The 14,805-nt window shown below is 37.9% G+C and overlaps 1 protein-coding gene across 2 annotated transcripts in view; it reads right to left on the bottom strand.

The window, feature by feature from the left end:
* Positions 1-6: 6 nt before the first annotated feature.
* The window catches only part of LOC116844013, a 34,000-nt gene continuing 19,201 nt past the window's right edge, over positions 7-14,805 (bottom strand). For both annotated transcript variants that reach the window (XM_032815069.1, XM_032815068.1), the window contains 2 exons: positions 13,175-13,257; positions 7-4,691 (listed from right to left, as the gene is read on the bottom strand). In XM_032815069.1, coding sequence (XP_032670960.1) covers positions 2,985-4,691; positions 13,175-13,219 — 1,752 coding nt within the window. In that variant the 5' untranslated portion in view covers positions 13,220-13,257 and the 3' untranslated portion in view covers positions 7-2,984. The remainder of the gene's footprint in view (positions 4,692-13,174; positions 13,258-14,805) is intronic.

Below are 14,805 nucleotides of genomic sequence, written 5' to 3' on the forward strand. Positions count from 1 at the left end.
ATATATATATATATATATATATATATATATATATATATATTTCAAAAACATCGGTGAGGTGTAACTTTCTATGCTTATTTACCTAGATATTTTTACGCAATTAAATATTTCTCATGCTCGACGCTACGCACTGTTCGTTAACGTGCTCGTTAATTAAATGAATTTATCGATTGAGAAACAATGATACACACACGCACACACACACATATATATATATATATATAATGGTCTTCATATTTCATCAATTTATTTCATCCGTTCACCTCATCATATATAGGAGATTCAGCCTACGAGATTCAGCCTGTAAGGTGTTTTGAGGGATTTAAATACGTAATAAATAAATAATAGTTAATATTATATTAACAGTAACGTATTATTAACGTTGCCTAAGTGCTATATTATAGGCTATTTTCGTGAAATTTCAGCCTTGTCTTTACCCGCATTACGCGCGTCGGGTAAGCATTGTTAAAAAGGAGAGAGTCCCAAGTACCAAAAACCAACAGGAGACTAAGTACGAATACGTAGGTAATAAACGCTGAAACAGGTTTGATTATCTTTGACTAAATTTTCGGCGTATCGCCTGTGTTCGCCTGCGAAGGCCTGAGCTAAAGTTTGTTTACGACGAAGCACAACTCCACGGAGGTCGTGTTATGGAACGAACGTTACAGTGAGAGATAAGTGGATGTGTATTATCGACTGCAAGACAATATCAGATGGTAATACTCCGTCGGATATAGCCTCTACAAAAAATAATTGATCTAAAAAAAGATTGACGAAATTTTCGAACACAAGTTCCGCTAACACCCCGATTTAGTCCTCTCTTAGAAAGTACTCCGCTCCATTACAACATATTCCGAATATCCGAAGGTATACGTACAGAAAAATACTGTTTGGGTTAATGGCCAAAGATATTAAACGAGAAAAAATACAAAACGCAAACGAAACATGTGCACTAAGCTGCGATGAAGTTTTAACATTTATCATTCTAAAAGTTTTTCTGTTCGTTCTATTCGTTCGCATCGTGCCGCATATTGATTACGAATATTGATTATTCGGCTGATCAGTCATTTTGACAGCTTAACAGATATTATATCATATATCATGTTATATCCAGACACGATAGGAAACGATTATGGCTCGTATTAATAGTCGTTACTTGAAATTTATCTCAAATGAAATATTCAAATTTGAGTTTAGCGTCGAATATGGATCTTTCAGTTGAATCGCGATTACAAATGCGACATTTTCATCTCGACAAATTTTAGAATGTATTCAGTGCGAGAAGCAAAATTGAATTTATTAAGAGAAGTTTTTGCATTCAATACAAAAAAAAATTTATTTTTTGAGATTATTGAAAAACTTCTCTTATTAGATATAGGACGCGCTTTAAAATTCAATGAGATAAAAATATTGTAACTTTTCTTCCATTAATTATCACAAATATCATGCAATGTAATTGAAACACTTAAATATATTCCTAAATTCCCTTTTGATCCATATCTGAGAATTTCATAAGACAAACTTTAAATAAAGACTCTATAGTTTATATTAAAATAAAATATTTAGAGCTAGATGAAAGTTTTTCATTTGAATCACGATTGCAGATATAAATGTCGCATCGTGATTCGACTAAAAAACTTGGATTTAATTCTGAATAAAAATCTAAATGTCTTGTATAAGACAAATTTCAAGTGACAACTATCAATAGAGCTATTAATATTATTAATACATTATTCTTTTTTTAAAAACTTCTTTGAGTCAAATTTAAGAATAGGTAGAAAATTCTAAAAAATTTTATTTTTAGTTGGTTGTCAATATATGCGCCAGAGTTTCAAATAATTACTTTTTAATTAATTGCCGTTTAATTTAAATTTAATTAACGATTAATATGAGGCACTTCGATTGAAAGCTGTTTAATTGACAATTGATTTTAACAAATTTATTCGAAAACCATCCGATTGATTTAAACGAATCTAATTAAAAAATAAACGAAGATAATAAAGGTCATTCAATTAATAATTATATTTAAAAATCATTCAATTAATAATTAATTAATAATTAATTAAATTAAAGATCATTCGATTAAATTTATCAAATTTAATAAAAAGTTGTTTAACTGAGATGATTGAGCTTAATAAATTTAATTAAAGATAATTTGATTGACGATTGATTTGAGCAAACTCAACTGATTCAACCGAAGACCGTTCGATGACGATTGATGTAACCAGAGCTTCTCTCGACGGGGGTCCTACTAAGTGCTTCTCAATTATCGGCAACTTCCACGATACTATCCTCTCCCCGCTCCGGGTATGAATATTATCCACAAAACCAATTGTAACTTTGAGTAGCCTTGGATTGAATGAGTTAAATTTTCTTATATCGACCGTCAATTATGATCTATATTAAATTAATTAAATTTTCTAAATTCAATTGTTAATTGAACGCGATTTTTTATTCTCTTCACGCAGATCAATCGTTAATTATACGGTTTTTAATTAAATTCATCTCGAAATCAATCGTCAATAAAACATTTTTTGATTGATTTTATTTCAATGAATCGTCGATTAGTTGAAATGAAACATATTTGTTTAAATTAATCATTAAATTGAGAAAAATTAAATTGATACTCTTGCAACTCCGATATACGTCAGATTAGTGATGTGTTAATAGACAGATTTGAAAAGACTCTTGGAATGTCAGCCTGATAATCGCTGTAAGGCTTTATTGCAGCTTAATGCACGCGCTTACAACTAATTTCTCAACTTCGCGACGATCAGGTCTGATAACCCACTGGCTCGCGCCGATCGCGTTCGTCCTCCGCGGACTCGCCGACCTCCAACGACGTCTAGACGCGATGTAACGCGGAGAAGCGCGTAAACCGGTTTCGAAGAAGAGGGCCGTGCAAATTTGGCGGGTCCTCTCACCGGCACGGATATCGGGAGCACCGGTACCTCAGGGTTGACTCGCGGTCGAGTTAGACATCTCTATGAGTAGAAGCACGTCCTCGAGGACTTGTTCGTCGCGTTTGCGCTCTGCTCGGCGTTGCAGAAGCTCGCGGAGGCGGGCTTCTTGATCCGCGCGGAGAAGGGCCTGAGACGCATGAAGAGATAGGCCGACATGACGCAGGACGAAAGCAGAACGGCGAGTAGCACGATGAGGGTGATCGCGAATCCCGGAGTGGTCATGCAGATCATAGTTGAGCTGGCAGTGTTCTCCTGACGTTGCGGGAACACCATGGTCGGCCCGTTGAGCTCACCGTTGCTGGCGTTGTCGTCGATGGAGAAGGTGAAATCGCCCGTGGAGACCACTCGGATAATCCGGTTCACGCCGACGGCCTTCTGCGGGTTGTGCACGATCTCGCGGGACTTCCTCCTCCTCTCGTCGCGCGGCCGCCCGGCTGCCGCCTGCAGATAAGCCTCCAACGGCAGCGGGATCGGCGGTGGCAGGTCGAAGCCGAGCTCGGGATGCCCGTTCGTCGGCGAATGATGATGGTGGCTCTCCAGGAGACCCTGAGTGTCCAGGAACGGCGACGACTTGGAGCACTGCTCCGGGCACTGGTAGCGGCAGATCTGGATGGTGCACTGGAAATGCACCTCCATCGAGTCCGGGAACTTGAAGGCCTGGAAGTGCGCGTACGACAGCACCGACGCCGAGGCGCCGAAGTTCTTGATCTTCGTGAACTTCGACATCAGTTTCGGCCGGGTGATGCAGCCGCGGTGGTCCACCAGCTGTATCGGCGCCCGCTTGCCGTCGTGCGCCATGCAGTTCCTCACAAGCATGTCGAACTTGGAATCGTCATCCTTGATCGCGAGCACCATCGTCATCGTCTGACCGATCTTGACCAGGCCTGAGACCTCAGACGCCCATGGGCCCTTGCCGACCTGGATCTGCATCCAGCAGCCGACGTTATCGCCAGCAAAGTCCGCGCGCACCACGTCCAACATGTCCACGGGGAACGGCCGGAAGGTGACTGACTTCTCGTATAAGTCATGCCAGGTGCAGCGCAGCTTACGCGCCTGATCCCAGACCTCCTGCACCTGCGGGTCGTACTGCACCACGATGATATTCTCGAAGTACGTCCCCGAGCCGGACTCTGCGCCGTATCCGTACAGCTCGTTCTGCGTGTTGCCGGCGGTGCCGCACGCGTGTATGCTGATCTCGAAGTTAACGGACTTGCGGCCCAGCCCGGCCGGCAGGTGGACGCAGTTGACATTGCTGTAGTGGCCCTTGCTGAAGACGATGCCGTAGAACGGTTTGTCGAAGCCCAAGTAGACCTTCATCAGGCTCTTCTCGCACTTCACGTCCAGCGACACGATCTTAGGCATGTCGGGCGTCGGCGCCGGCCACGGCTCGATGCCGTCCGCGGTGCTGACGCCGCCACCGGTCGCGTAGATCTTATCCATGGCTTCCGGTGGCATCTTAGAAGGCGGTAACGGAGGCGGCGGCCCGTGATAGGCGACGTTATGGTGCGGACGCGGCAAGCTCAACGCGCCCCGACCCGGCGGTAACAGAGGGTGGCCTCGGAGGCCCGGCTTATAGTGATTCCCAGCCGCATCACCCTTGTCACCCAGACCGTCCAACTGGTCGGAATTGTTTAGCTCGTTGTCCTGGCGATTCAGCGCCGAATTCTCGTTCCGAGTGTCCTCCCCCGGAATCGCTTCCACGACCTCTACCTCTTCGGCATGAGCCAGCTGTAAGGACATGAATGATCGTTGGAAAACAGTTGCAACTCAATGACTCCGTGATGGAGTCTTTAACAGCGAGAAGAAATAGTTCGACGTTTTATGAGACAACGAGCCGTTTCTTCTCACTGTTAAAGACTCCGTCACGAATCATCGAGTTGTAAATATTTGTTAGTGTTTTTTCGTCGCCGCTTGCGCGCTTCGTTACGACGAATCGATTAGTTTCGCGTTTTTGAGAGAATGAGAAGAGTATTGTAAGTGATAAATGCAAGAAGAGAAGGTAAACAGCGATCAATTAATCTTTTTACTACGGTTGAGTTGAACATAGAACTCTGTTACTGTTATATGGACAATAGAACCATGAAAAGTGTATCTCATCGATTTTTATGGGTTTTAGATATATTATAAAACAGAAACGAAATTTATAAAGAATTTTCTTTAAGATCCAGATATCAATTCCGCTCGAATAAAGTGTTTTCTTTATAAAATGGTCTTGAAAGACGCTCTTGATGAAGAGTTTCATGGCTCGAATAAAATTAACCATTGAGCAGAACGATTTTCTGAAAGTACATAATTTATGTTTGCACATATGTATTCCAATTACAGAATTTAATAAATTTTATAACTATGATAATAAACATAAAAACGTCAACCTTGCACATACTTTAAGGTGGTATCGGAAGAATTGAGAAAAAAATTTGCTTACTTTTTTCGTGAAAATTTTTATACAATTTCAAACGTTAACGATTTTGCTCTGCTCATGATTACCATATTGTTTTCTTCAGCAAGAAAATCACTGTTCCATAGATTGGAACAAAAATATAGCTCTATCTACGATTGATCGATAGTATTATACCAACGAAATCATTATTTGACCAATATGAAAAATTTGGAGAAGATCCAAAATGGAAATGTAATTATATGCACTGAACTTTAAAGAGTCATAATAATATTAAATTTCCGGTCTACTTCCATTATTTATTTCAAGCACCAAAACCAGCATCTGGCTCTTATTAATATTGTTTTCCAATTTTAGATTTATTTCTAAAGTTAAATGTTTAATTTGGTTATAGAACAGCGAAAAATAAGAGATTCGTTTATTTCATTATGTGCATATCTGCACATTTAGGAGCTGAAGCAATCCCTGCCAAGATAAATATTTAATTTTCAATGAATATATAGTCGAAATTATAAGATATATAAGAAAATATTTTATATGAATATACCTTATAGTACTTTGTACTTTTATTTTTTGCTCAATTTTGCTCAATTTTGTCGCTTTCCTTACAAGCTTTAATAGAGCTTAATATTTGTTAGATCAAAATTTATTAGTCTTCTTAATTGCAACTATAATATTATATTATATGATATAAAATAATACGAATCAAGCTGTTAATTTGGTTTAGCCAAATAATCATTAAACAAATTATTAACTGATAATTAACCAAATAAAGATTAACCAAATATTCAATAGTCATAATTAAAAAGACTCATAATTAAAAGGTAGAACTTATTATAACCTGGAGCTTATAATGAGTTTTGATCTAGTAAAGTAAAAGGTTTATTGAAACTTAATGGATTAGCGCGTAACGGATAGCAGCAGCTCAATTGATGTTTATTTCTTCACATCATGTAATTCATTCTATGTGTTCAGTATAAAGTAATAGTTAACAAAGAAAGTCGTTACGATATCAAAGAATAGAAATGAATAAGTGCTTATCAACTACAAACTATCCATTAGTTCCCAAACAAGTTGTAGGGGAGAATCTTATTTTATAATGGTATTTCGTTCAAAAGGTTCCATTTAAAGGAAAATCATTATAGTGGCAGGTGAAATCATTGTAGTGAAGAAGTTAAAATATATAAACAGATGGTACAGTTGCTAATTAACTGTAGCAACACTTTTCTGCGATAAGTTTTGCAACACATTTTATACCCAACAGGAAAACGTATTTCTTAAGAATTATTAAAAGAACAAATTATCTTATTGGAATGCGTTGCTGAACGCAAACTCATCGAAGAAAATTGTTGCTATCTTTAATCAGCCGATTATGTGTGGCAATTTATTATATATATTCTCCCGAAGCTAATCACGTATTTCTAACACGCTGCACAGTAGGAACAAATAAAAATTTATTGTTCAAAAGTCGCTAGAGACCACAGTTTTATAGCAATCGGGATGAACTGTTTTTTTAAATAAACGTTAATCAATGTAGAAAAAAACTGTCGAGTCCGATTTTTTAAAAAATTCTTCTAAATGTTGCAATATTAATAAGAATTTGTAAAAAATTATCAAGTTTTATAAGCCACTCCAATTGAAAAACTTTTCATCTTTCCGCTGCACAGTATAATGTATTGAGGTTTTCAGCATCACTAATTACGAATCTGATGTAAAAATCAAAATTTGGCAGTTGATAACTGCTAATCTTCTGTCAGCATAAACAAAATCATTACGTTTTAATCATTAATTTCATCAAATCATTTGCCTGTAGCATCTTCACGTGTTCACAGTGCGCGCATCACCGCGACGCCGATGTGTTGTGTGTGTGTCGGCTTATATACTAATTTTTGCGCGCCGAAAAAAAAAAGAAGTACGCACAACGGTATCCGTTTCTCACGCGCTCAATGGGGAAACCTAAGTATGTCAAGCACGGCGGAATCGCGATGCGTCGAGAAACGCGGCGGGCTCGATTCCTCCGTTCGATTATCGCCGGACAAATGGAGCAGCCGTCGAAAGAGTTATTTCCGGTGGCGCGACAGCGAGCACGGGGGGCGCACAAAGGAGACGACGGGAGAAGAGGACGATGACGACGTCGAATCGCCGGCAGCGACAAACTCGTCCAGAATATTCGCGGGTCTGGCGGTCGATCTTCGATCGGGACGATCGCGCTGATCGCCGGAGGTGCCGGGGCGGGTAGGGATAGGGGGGAAACGGGGGCTCCATCGACGAAATAGGAGCACACCGAGCCGGTGTGTATAGAACTGTATAGTGGCTGATTGCGTCACGCATGACCTTAGGGCATAACGGACCACCCGTGTCTTTAGCCGCGGGTCAATCGGCCAGCTCCGCGCTTCGGATACGTGCGCGTTCGGCTCTCTTTCTCGCCCCTACCGCCCGGCCGTCGTCGTCGTCCACTTGTCCCGTCCGCATGGATTTTCGCAGTGTGCGCGCGTCCCATAATTTGACCGAGACCTACTACTGAGTCACTCGCCGCGCGGATCTCGGCGATCCACGATGAAGACGCAGCACCTGGCCCGTGGCACCGTGAATGGTGAACCGTGCCACGTTATGTCGCGCCGCATTACGTCAAACACGTTCGCACCGGACGCGGCCGACCGATGCCTGGTGGATGGATTAAACGTTATTAACGCGCATGAACGATGCGTCTGGAGTCTCTTATTACGATAATCAACGTCGAGATATCGTCATAACTCGTCGTCGTAGGCGCATACGCGGGCAGCGACTGATCGATTCTAATGAGGGTTGTCCCATGAGTTCGTGTCGTTTTCCTTCCCTATCTATATTTACAGAATCGTTGCGGGTATCTATATTTTACGGTATTTTCTATTTTACTGTGTATTTCGTCATGAACGTTGCAGGAAAACGTATCGAATATTGAGAAGAGGTGAACTACGATGGCGAATAGGAAATTGGAGTTAGATGGCACATTATTCAGAATTTCGAAATTACTTCTACTTCTACTTCTGAAACTTCTAATTGTTATAATTGACTATACAAACATAATACAGACAACCTTCCTCTGTGTTTTTATGCGTGCAACGTGATTCTGCAAATCGTAATTTTCTTCTGCAATAACTGAAATACGATCATGTGGCAACGTGGCTTTCTTGCTCTGATACCGGGCCAAATTGGCTAGCAATTTAAGGTAATAAAGGCCGCATATAAAATAAATATCCTGATTAATCCGAGGTCTCCGTAAGAGGTCTCTGCAGTTCTGTTGTTCTTTATATAGTGGCCAACTTTTACCTCGTCCATATACTCAATTTCAATCATTTTATGAATAAAAATTTATCTTATTACTCGAAATAGTGTATCATATTCTTGTAAGAGACTTTATTCTAATATAACACATCACATTTTTAAGTTTACTGGTTCACGATGGAAGAATGTCAATACCAAATTTCAAGATATATTTGAAAATATATTTGACTGTTCAAGATATATCGAAAATATATTTGACTGTTCGTAACCAGTTTTTTCTATTTTTCAATATGCAGCATTATTCTAAATTTAATGAAACTCAAGAAAAAATATTAATGTTCTATGATTTCGTTTATACTGTTTCTCTCACAATAAATATACAAACCAAATATTTAGCTAACAAACCTCTTACGTTAACTAAACTGGTCTCCTCTACATTATTGATTAATTTTCTCGGTTTTTGTGGAAAAAATAAGAATTTTTTAAATATTAAAAACGAATTTATTGGATAAACAAAATTTTTAATTCACATAAAATTCCTATTTTGCAATAATTTGTATTTCCACTTCTGCCATGCTCTATTACATACACAAAATACTAGTGTATTGAGTCTTAAAACGGTTTGAATACATTTTCCTCCTCGTGTATTTTGGAAACCTGTCAGTGATCCAATAGGAGAATTTGCTTTTGATTAATTTCCAAAAGTTATGTTCTCTTATTGAACCATAGGCATTGGTCTTAAACAGCATCGGAAAAATGTGCTTAAACCGTTTTAAAATTCAGTGTATACAGTTCAGTATAAAAGAAATATTACAAAACTAAAAAAGAGCACAAAGAATAAAGAGATCCTAACAATTAATATAGCTACTATTATGAAAGATATGCAAATACAAGGAAAAGAAATATGGAGAATCCTGTATCACTTACAAACAATTGTACTTATTTCGACGTAGCGGATATATTCGTAATCCGTTAACTCGCATAATTTCGTTTAACAGAAAAAGCGAGAGAAAGAAAGAGAGAAAGAGAAGCATTGTTTATTTAGCGTTCTGGGAAGATTCCCCTCAAGCGCATAAATTCAGTACATAAGAAGATGTATATATAGAACTGAGCTCATAAAATTACTGTTCATTGTAATTGTAAATTGTATATACAAACATGATATAGAAATGCAGGTTTATGCTAATCGTGAGAGCGGATATCCGATACACGATTAATTGCTTATGTAAGGGTGTCAAATATTCTGACAAGTGCGTAACAGAAGGATCTGATAAGACAAGTAACTAACAATGCGCTGAGGTCAAAAATACGAGAAAGAGAGAGACTCAGAGGGAGAGACCGAGAAAAAAGAAAGAAAGAGAGAGAGATGGGAGGGGGGGAAAGAAGACAGTACATCGTCGACGAAGGAGGAATGCACCGTTTCCCCGCGGTAACGCGGTAACGACGGTTCATTCATCCCGCTCTATCTCGCGCGGCTCTTATAAGGCTAACGATAATCGTCGTGCGAGACATCGAGCGCGAAATAAAGAAGAAGACGACGACGACGAAGAAGAGGAGGACGACGACGACGACGACGACGCGGACGCATCGAAAATCGTGTCGGGCCACAGGAATGCAGGACGGAAAGGGTACACCGACAATCGCGCGCGAAGAAACCGGTCGTTCCGCGCGCGGGATTTTTGCGCACCACCTTGTAAGAGGAGAGCGGCCCCGACGACGGCGGCGACGGCGATGGCGCGATGAAACGTTACTCGGTAACAGTAGACGGCGGACGAGCCGGATTGCCGGTCGCGCGCCCGAGCCGAGCGCGCACCATTTCGAGACATCGCCGGGGCCGGGCGGCTCAGGAGTCGCCCTTAGCTCTGGGTCAGAGCACTGGGTAACGGCATTGCCGGGCCGCGTTGCCCACCGTGATATCTGGGTTATAATGTAGTAATTACCTACGCAGACGCGCCGACCTATCCCCCGCGCCCGAGAGATCCCCCACGTGTTCACCGTCTCGGACGAGATCTCGGCCCGATCGTCGGGCTACCCTACGTCGTGCGCACACGCGTGTACACACTGCAACCGCGAGAGTCTCGTTGGTCTTTCTTTCGTTCTCTGAGAACGAGCGATCGGCGCTTCGCACGGACGCCGTTACCGCGATCGATCGATTGATCGATCGGCCGGCGGGCAGGCGGATGAACGAACGGCGCGGTTCTCCGTTGGCTCCTTAGCGCGCACCTTGAAAGGCGCACCGTCTTGATTCGGAATTGACGTCAGAGGAGCGAGAAAATACACGCTACGAATTCTCGCGAGATATGTTGATGTAAAAAGTATCTGTAAGATAACACTTGCAATTGATCGGGCAGATGTGTAAAATAATCTGAATCGCATAGATAACTGTAAAATTACGCGTTAACTGTAACGTGACAAAATCATGAGGAAATGTAAGTTAAAAAAGTAGGTTGCGTCTCACATTAATTTTACGGCAACTTATTGATTGTACAAAACGAAAGCATTTAGACTATCTTACAAATGTGTCTAACCAATTACAAGTATCATTTCATGTATATATCTTTTTACTTCAAAATATTTTGCAAGAATTTTTATCGTGTATTTTCTCACCTCTGACCTCAACAACCGAGAATTCCACGACGAGGAGCCAGGAGCTTTAAGGAGATCGTAAGGCAAAAGGAGAATTGTTAAGAATTCATTAAAACTTGCACTTCATATATAAATCGACATCGTCGATTAGTTTAACTACTCTCTCTCTCTCTCTCTCCCCTCCCTCTCCTTCTCTCCTCTCTTTCTCTCTCTGCACTTAGAAAAAGGAATCATTCGAAAATTAAGATATTTAAAACTAAAATTGACACTTTTTATACGAGTTCCTTAGGGTACTCGTGCTATTTTTAATTTCTGTTAAAGTAAAATTAGAATGTTAATGAGAAACTACTATGTTATTAAATATATAATATATCGACATATTCAAAATTATTGATCGTTTTGTTTGGAAAATACAGCGGTAGAAAGCTCATAATTTACAATAATCTTCAAGACACTTAAACATATATATATATTTAAACATTTATATACTTTTTTCTATTATCTGTGCATCTCTATTATGCATTCTTTATTGGATCTCTATTAGATCAATTGATCGCATATAAAGCATTAATACGAAAAATAAAAATTAATATTTTTCATATTTGTAATATTGTGTGTACATACATATATTTATACATACATATGTCTATCTCAACTTTATTTAAACTTTATCTCAACTATATTAAAAGTTTTTCCCATCCATCACGTAAAAATTATTTATATCTTCCAATAAACGCAAAACCGTTAAGGAATGGGAACCAAACAGTTTACAGACAAGTATTTAACAACAAATACTTCGATGTACTATGAGAAACTCAACAAATCTCTAAGGAAAAACTGGAGATGATACGTGCAGATATACAAAATTCAAGATAAAAGATCTCAACTTTATTTAAAATTAATATCGATTATTTATATAATGGAATAAAAATGTATAGAAACGTAATTTTGTGCGATAGTAAATTTATGAGTAGTCTCTTTGAAGCGCCACTGCAAATATGACACTGTGAACCTTATAACCTCCTTAACACATTGACTGCCATGGAATCACCGGTGATGGGATCACTGTGATATGGCGACGTCTTATTAATTTGCATATAAAAGCAATTGTATATGATTAATTAAATATAGTTAATGGGGAGAGCTGATAAATGAGGTAACGATACATCATAAATTGTGAGGAGCGTACATAATTTTTTTTTTCGGTATAAGTAGTCGGTAATATTATTTTAAAGCTATCCATGAAAAAAATATGTTATAAATTTCAAAAAAGTTCAACTTGATGTGTTAAGACTATTGTGCCGATTTTGCATGAGCTGTATAACTTTTATACCAAACAAATATTTGCACAAACTGAGGACCAGAAACACCAATTTTAACATTTTTATATGAATATTCATATTTTGAATATTGATACAAAATTTAATTTCTTGTCTTTCAAATCTTGTTTCATATCTTGCTGGGAATTGCTCCAATTTATTTTTACGCGTATTTTTATTATGCAAAACTTTATGATCCTATAATAAAACAAATAAATCGCTGTTTTTAGTAAAGTTTTCAACTTTAACACTTCCTTAAGTTTTTAAACAATAAATTGGCATCAATGCGCAGTCGATATATATATATAGTAGTTTTTACATCTTGTAAAATAATAAAATAAATGTACCAATATTTGGACATATATTTAATCCTGGGCAATCTTATTATTTTAGTCTTAAAATATAAATATTTAAACTTTCAACATTAAATATATATACAAATATTGAGTGCATACATATATTCTATGTTAGAAATTTAAATATTCGTATTTAAAGACCAAAAGAATAAGAATGTCCAGGATTAAGAATGTGCCCGGGCATTGCTACTTTTGCCTTAACGAGAATAATGAGAAGAAATCGACGGGAAAAATTTTTCAAAAAAATTTTTAAGAGAAAGAAAGAGAGAGATAAAAATATACACTCACCCCCTTTAATAGGAGACAGGCTAAGACGTAAATGCGTAACTGCATACCGCGTTGGCGTCCACGATGAAACCCTACTCGTATCACTGAAAAAAGATTCGATCATATTAAAACATTTCGTAAATTAACTATGCGTTGCTTAAGTACACTCAGTTATTATATAGTTTATAAACATTTCTTCCATTAGTTGCAGCGCTCCTGTTTGTAATAATTGAGGGACATTGTTGACGTGTTTGCGCAATAATCGATTATGACAGAAGTCGAAATGACAATCCACGAGACATCCAACGTCATAAATGCAACGGAAGATGCAGGAAAAACGTAAATATCTTTATTATATTTTTATTTATCAGGTAAAAGTACAATAAAAAATCCATACTTATATCTCGTATATCGTCATTTTGACCCCTGACATAATACCACAACAGTATCTCTTAATTGTAACAACCAGAAACGTTGCAACTTTACTCGGGAAAATATATGTAAACCATATAATAACCGAGTGTACAACCCAAATGAATTCTGTAGCGCCAATTCCACGCACTTATTACGCGCTAAACAAATTTTCACGCGCGTTTCCTCGTTCCAATAGATCTTTCATTGAGAAAGATAAAGTATTGTGAGAAAAACTATCTAAAGGATAATTGATAATTGATAAGGATGTAGGATGTAAGTCTAACTGAGGTAACACGCGGCATCTTGACAATAACATCAATATAAGAAGACGAGAAAGAGTGTGTTGGAGCGGGAGCCTGGGTAGCTCAGTGGTTTAGAGCAGTCGAAAGACTCAGGTTCGAGTCCCGGCCCAGCAAAAGCTCCGGCTTCCGATATACTTTTCTCTCCGACTCTTACAAAAGAACAAAAATATTGACTCTTTCGGTAGGTATTAATAACATATTTACTTAAATATATTAAAAGATCTATCTTTTTTATATTAATTCTATATTAAAAAATCTATTTTTTGTTAAAATATAATAAACAAATTCTTTCATAAAAAACAAAAGCTTTAGGAACATATATACAGAAAGAGAATATTATATCTTTAATATTACACCTTTTTTTCATATAAATTTTTATATAAATTTTTTTCAATTTTTTAATTTTTCTAGTAGTGCAAAAATAAACTATCAATAAGATCTATCTTGCTAAGGAATGTAGTAAATTTTGCTAGGAATATAGTAAATTTTTAATGGCACATTTCAGTTTCTAAAATATAAAAAGTAGCACATATGAAAGAATAATCAATTATTACAGTCATTATTATGTCGATCTATTCCTCGGTTACAAAATCCTAGTAATTTTTCGTATAACATCCTCTCCGTGTATATTTTCTCATTAAAAAAAATTTCTCGATATAGAAACATGTATACATAGAACATACAATTTGTATATAAAAATATGTACAGGTGCATATGTAAATATGTCATTAGTAGCCATCCAGTAAATAATAATAATTTTTATTACTTAGATATTTTGTTTCTAAGATGTTTTCTTAGTTTACGTGATATCTGAAATACAAGAACAAACTCACAGCAAAATATATACTGCGTTCAAATAATTGTTATTTGATTCAAGTATTTCATAAGTTTATATAAAGTAAGTCAATAACTATTGTCATCCCCCCCCCCCCCCCC

Source organism: Odontomachus brunneus, unplaced genomic scaffold, assembly GCF_010583005.1.
Source record: "Odontomachus brunneus isolate Ranch 3 - 2012 unplaced genomic scaffold, Obru_v1 Obru_scaffold_038, whole genome shotgun sequence".
Taxonomy (NCBI): domain Eukaryota; kingdom Metazoa; phylum Arthropoda; class Insecta; order Hymenoptera; family Formicidae; genus Odontomachus; species Odontomachus brunneus.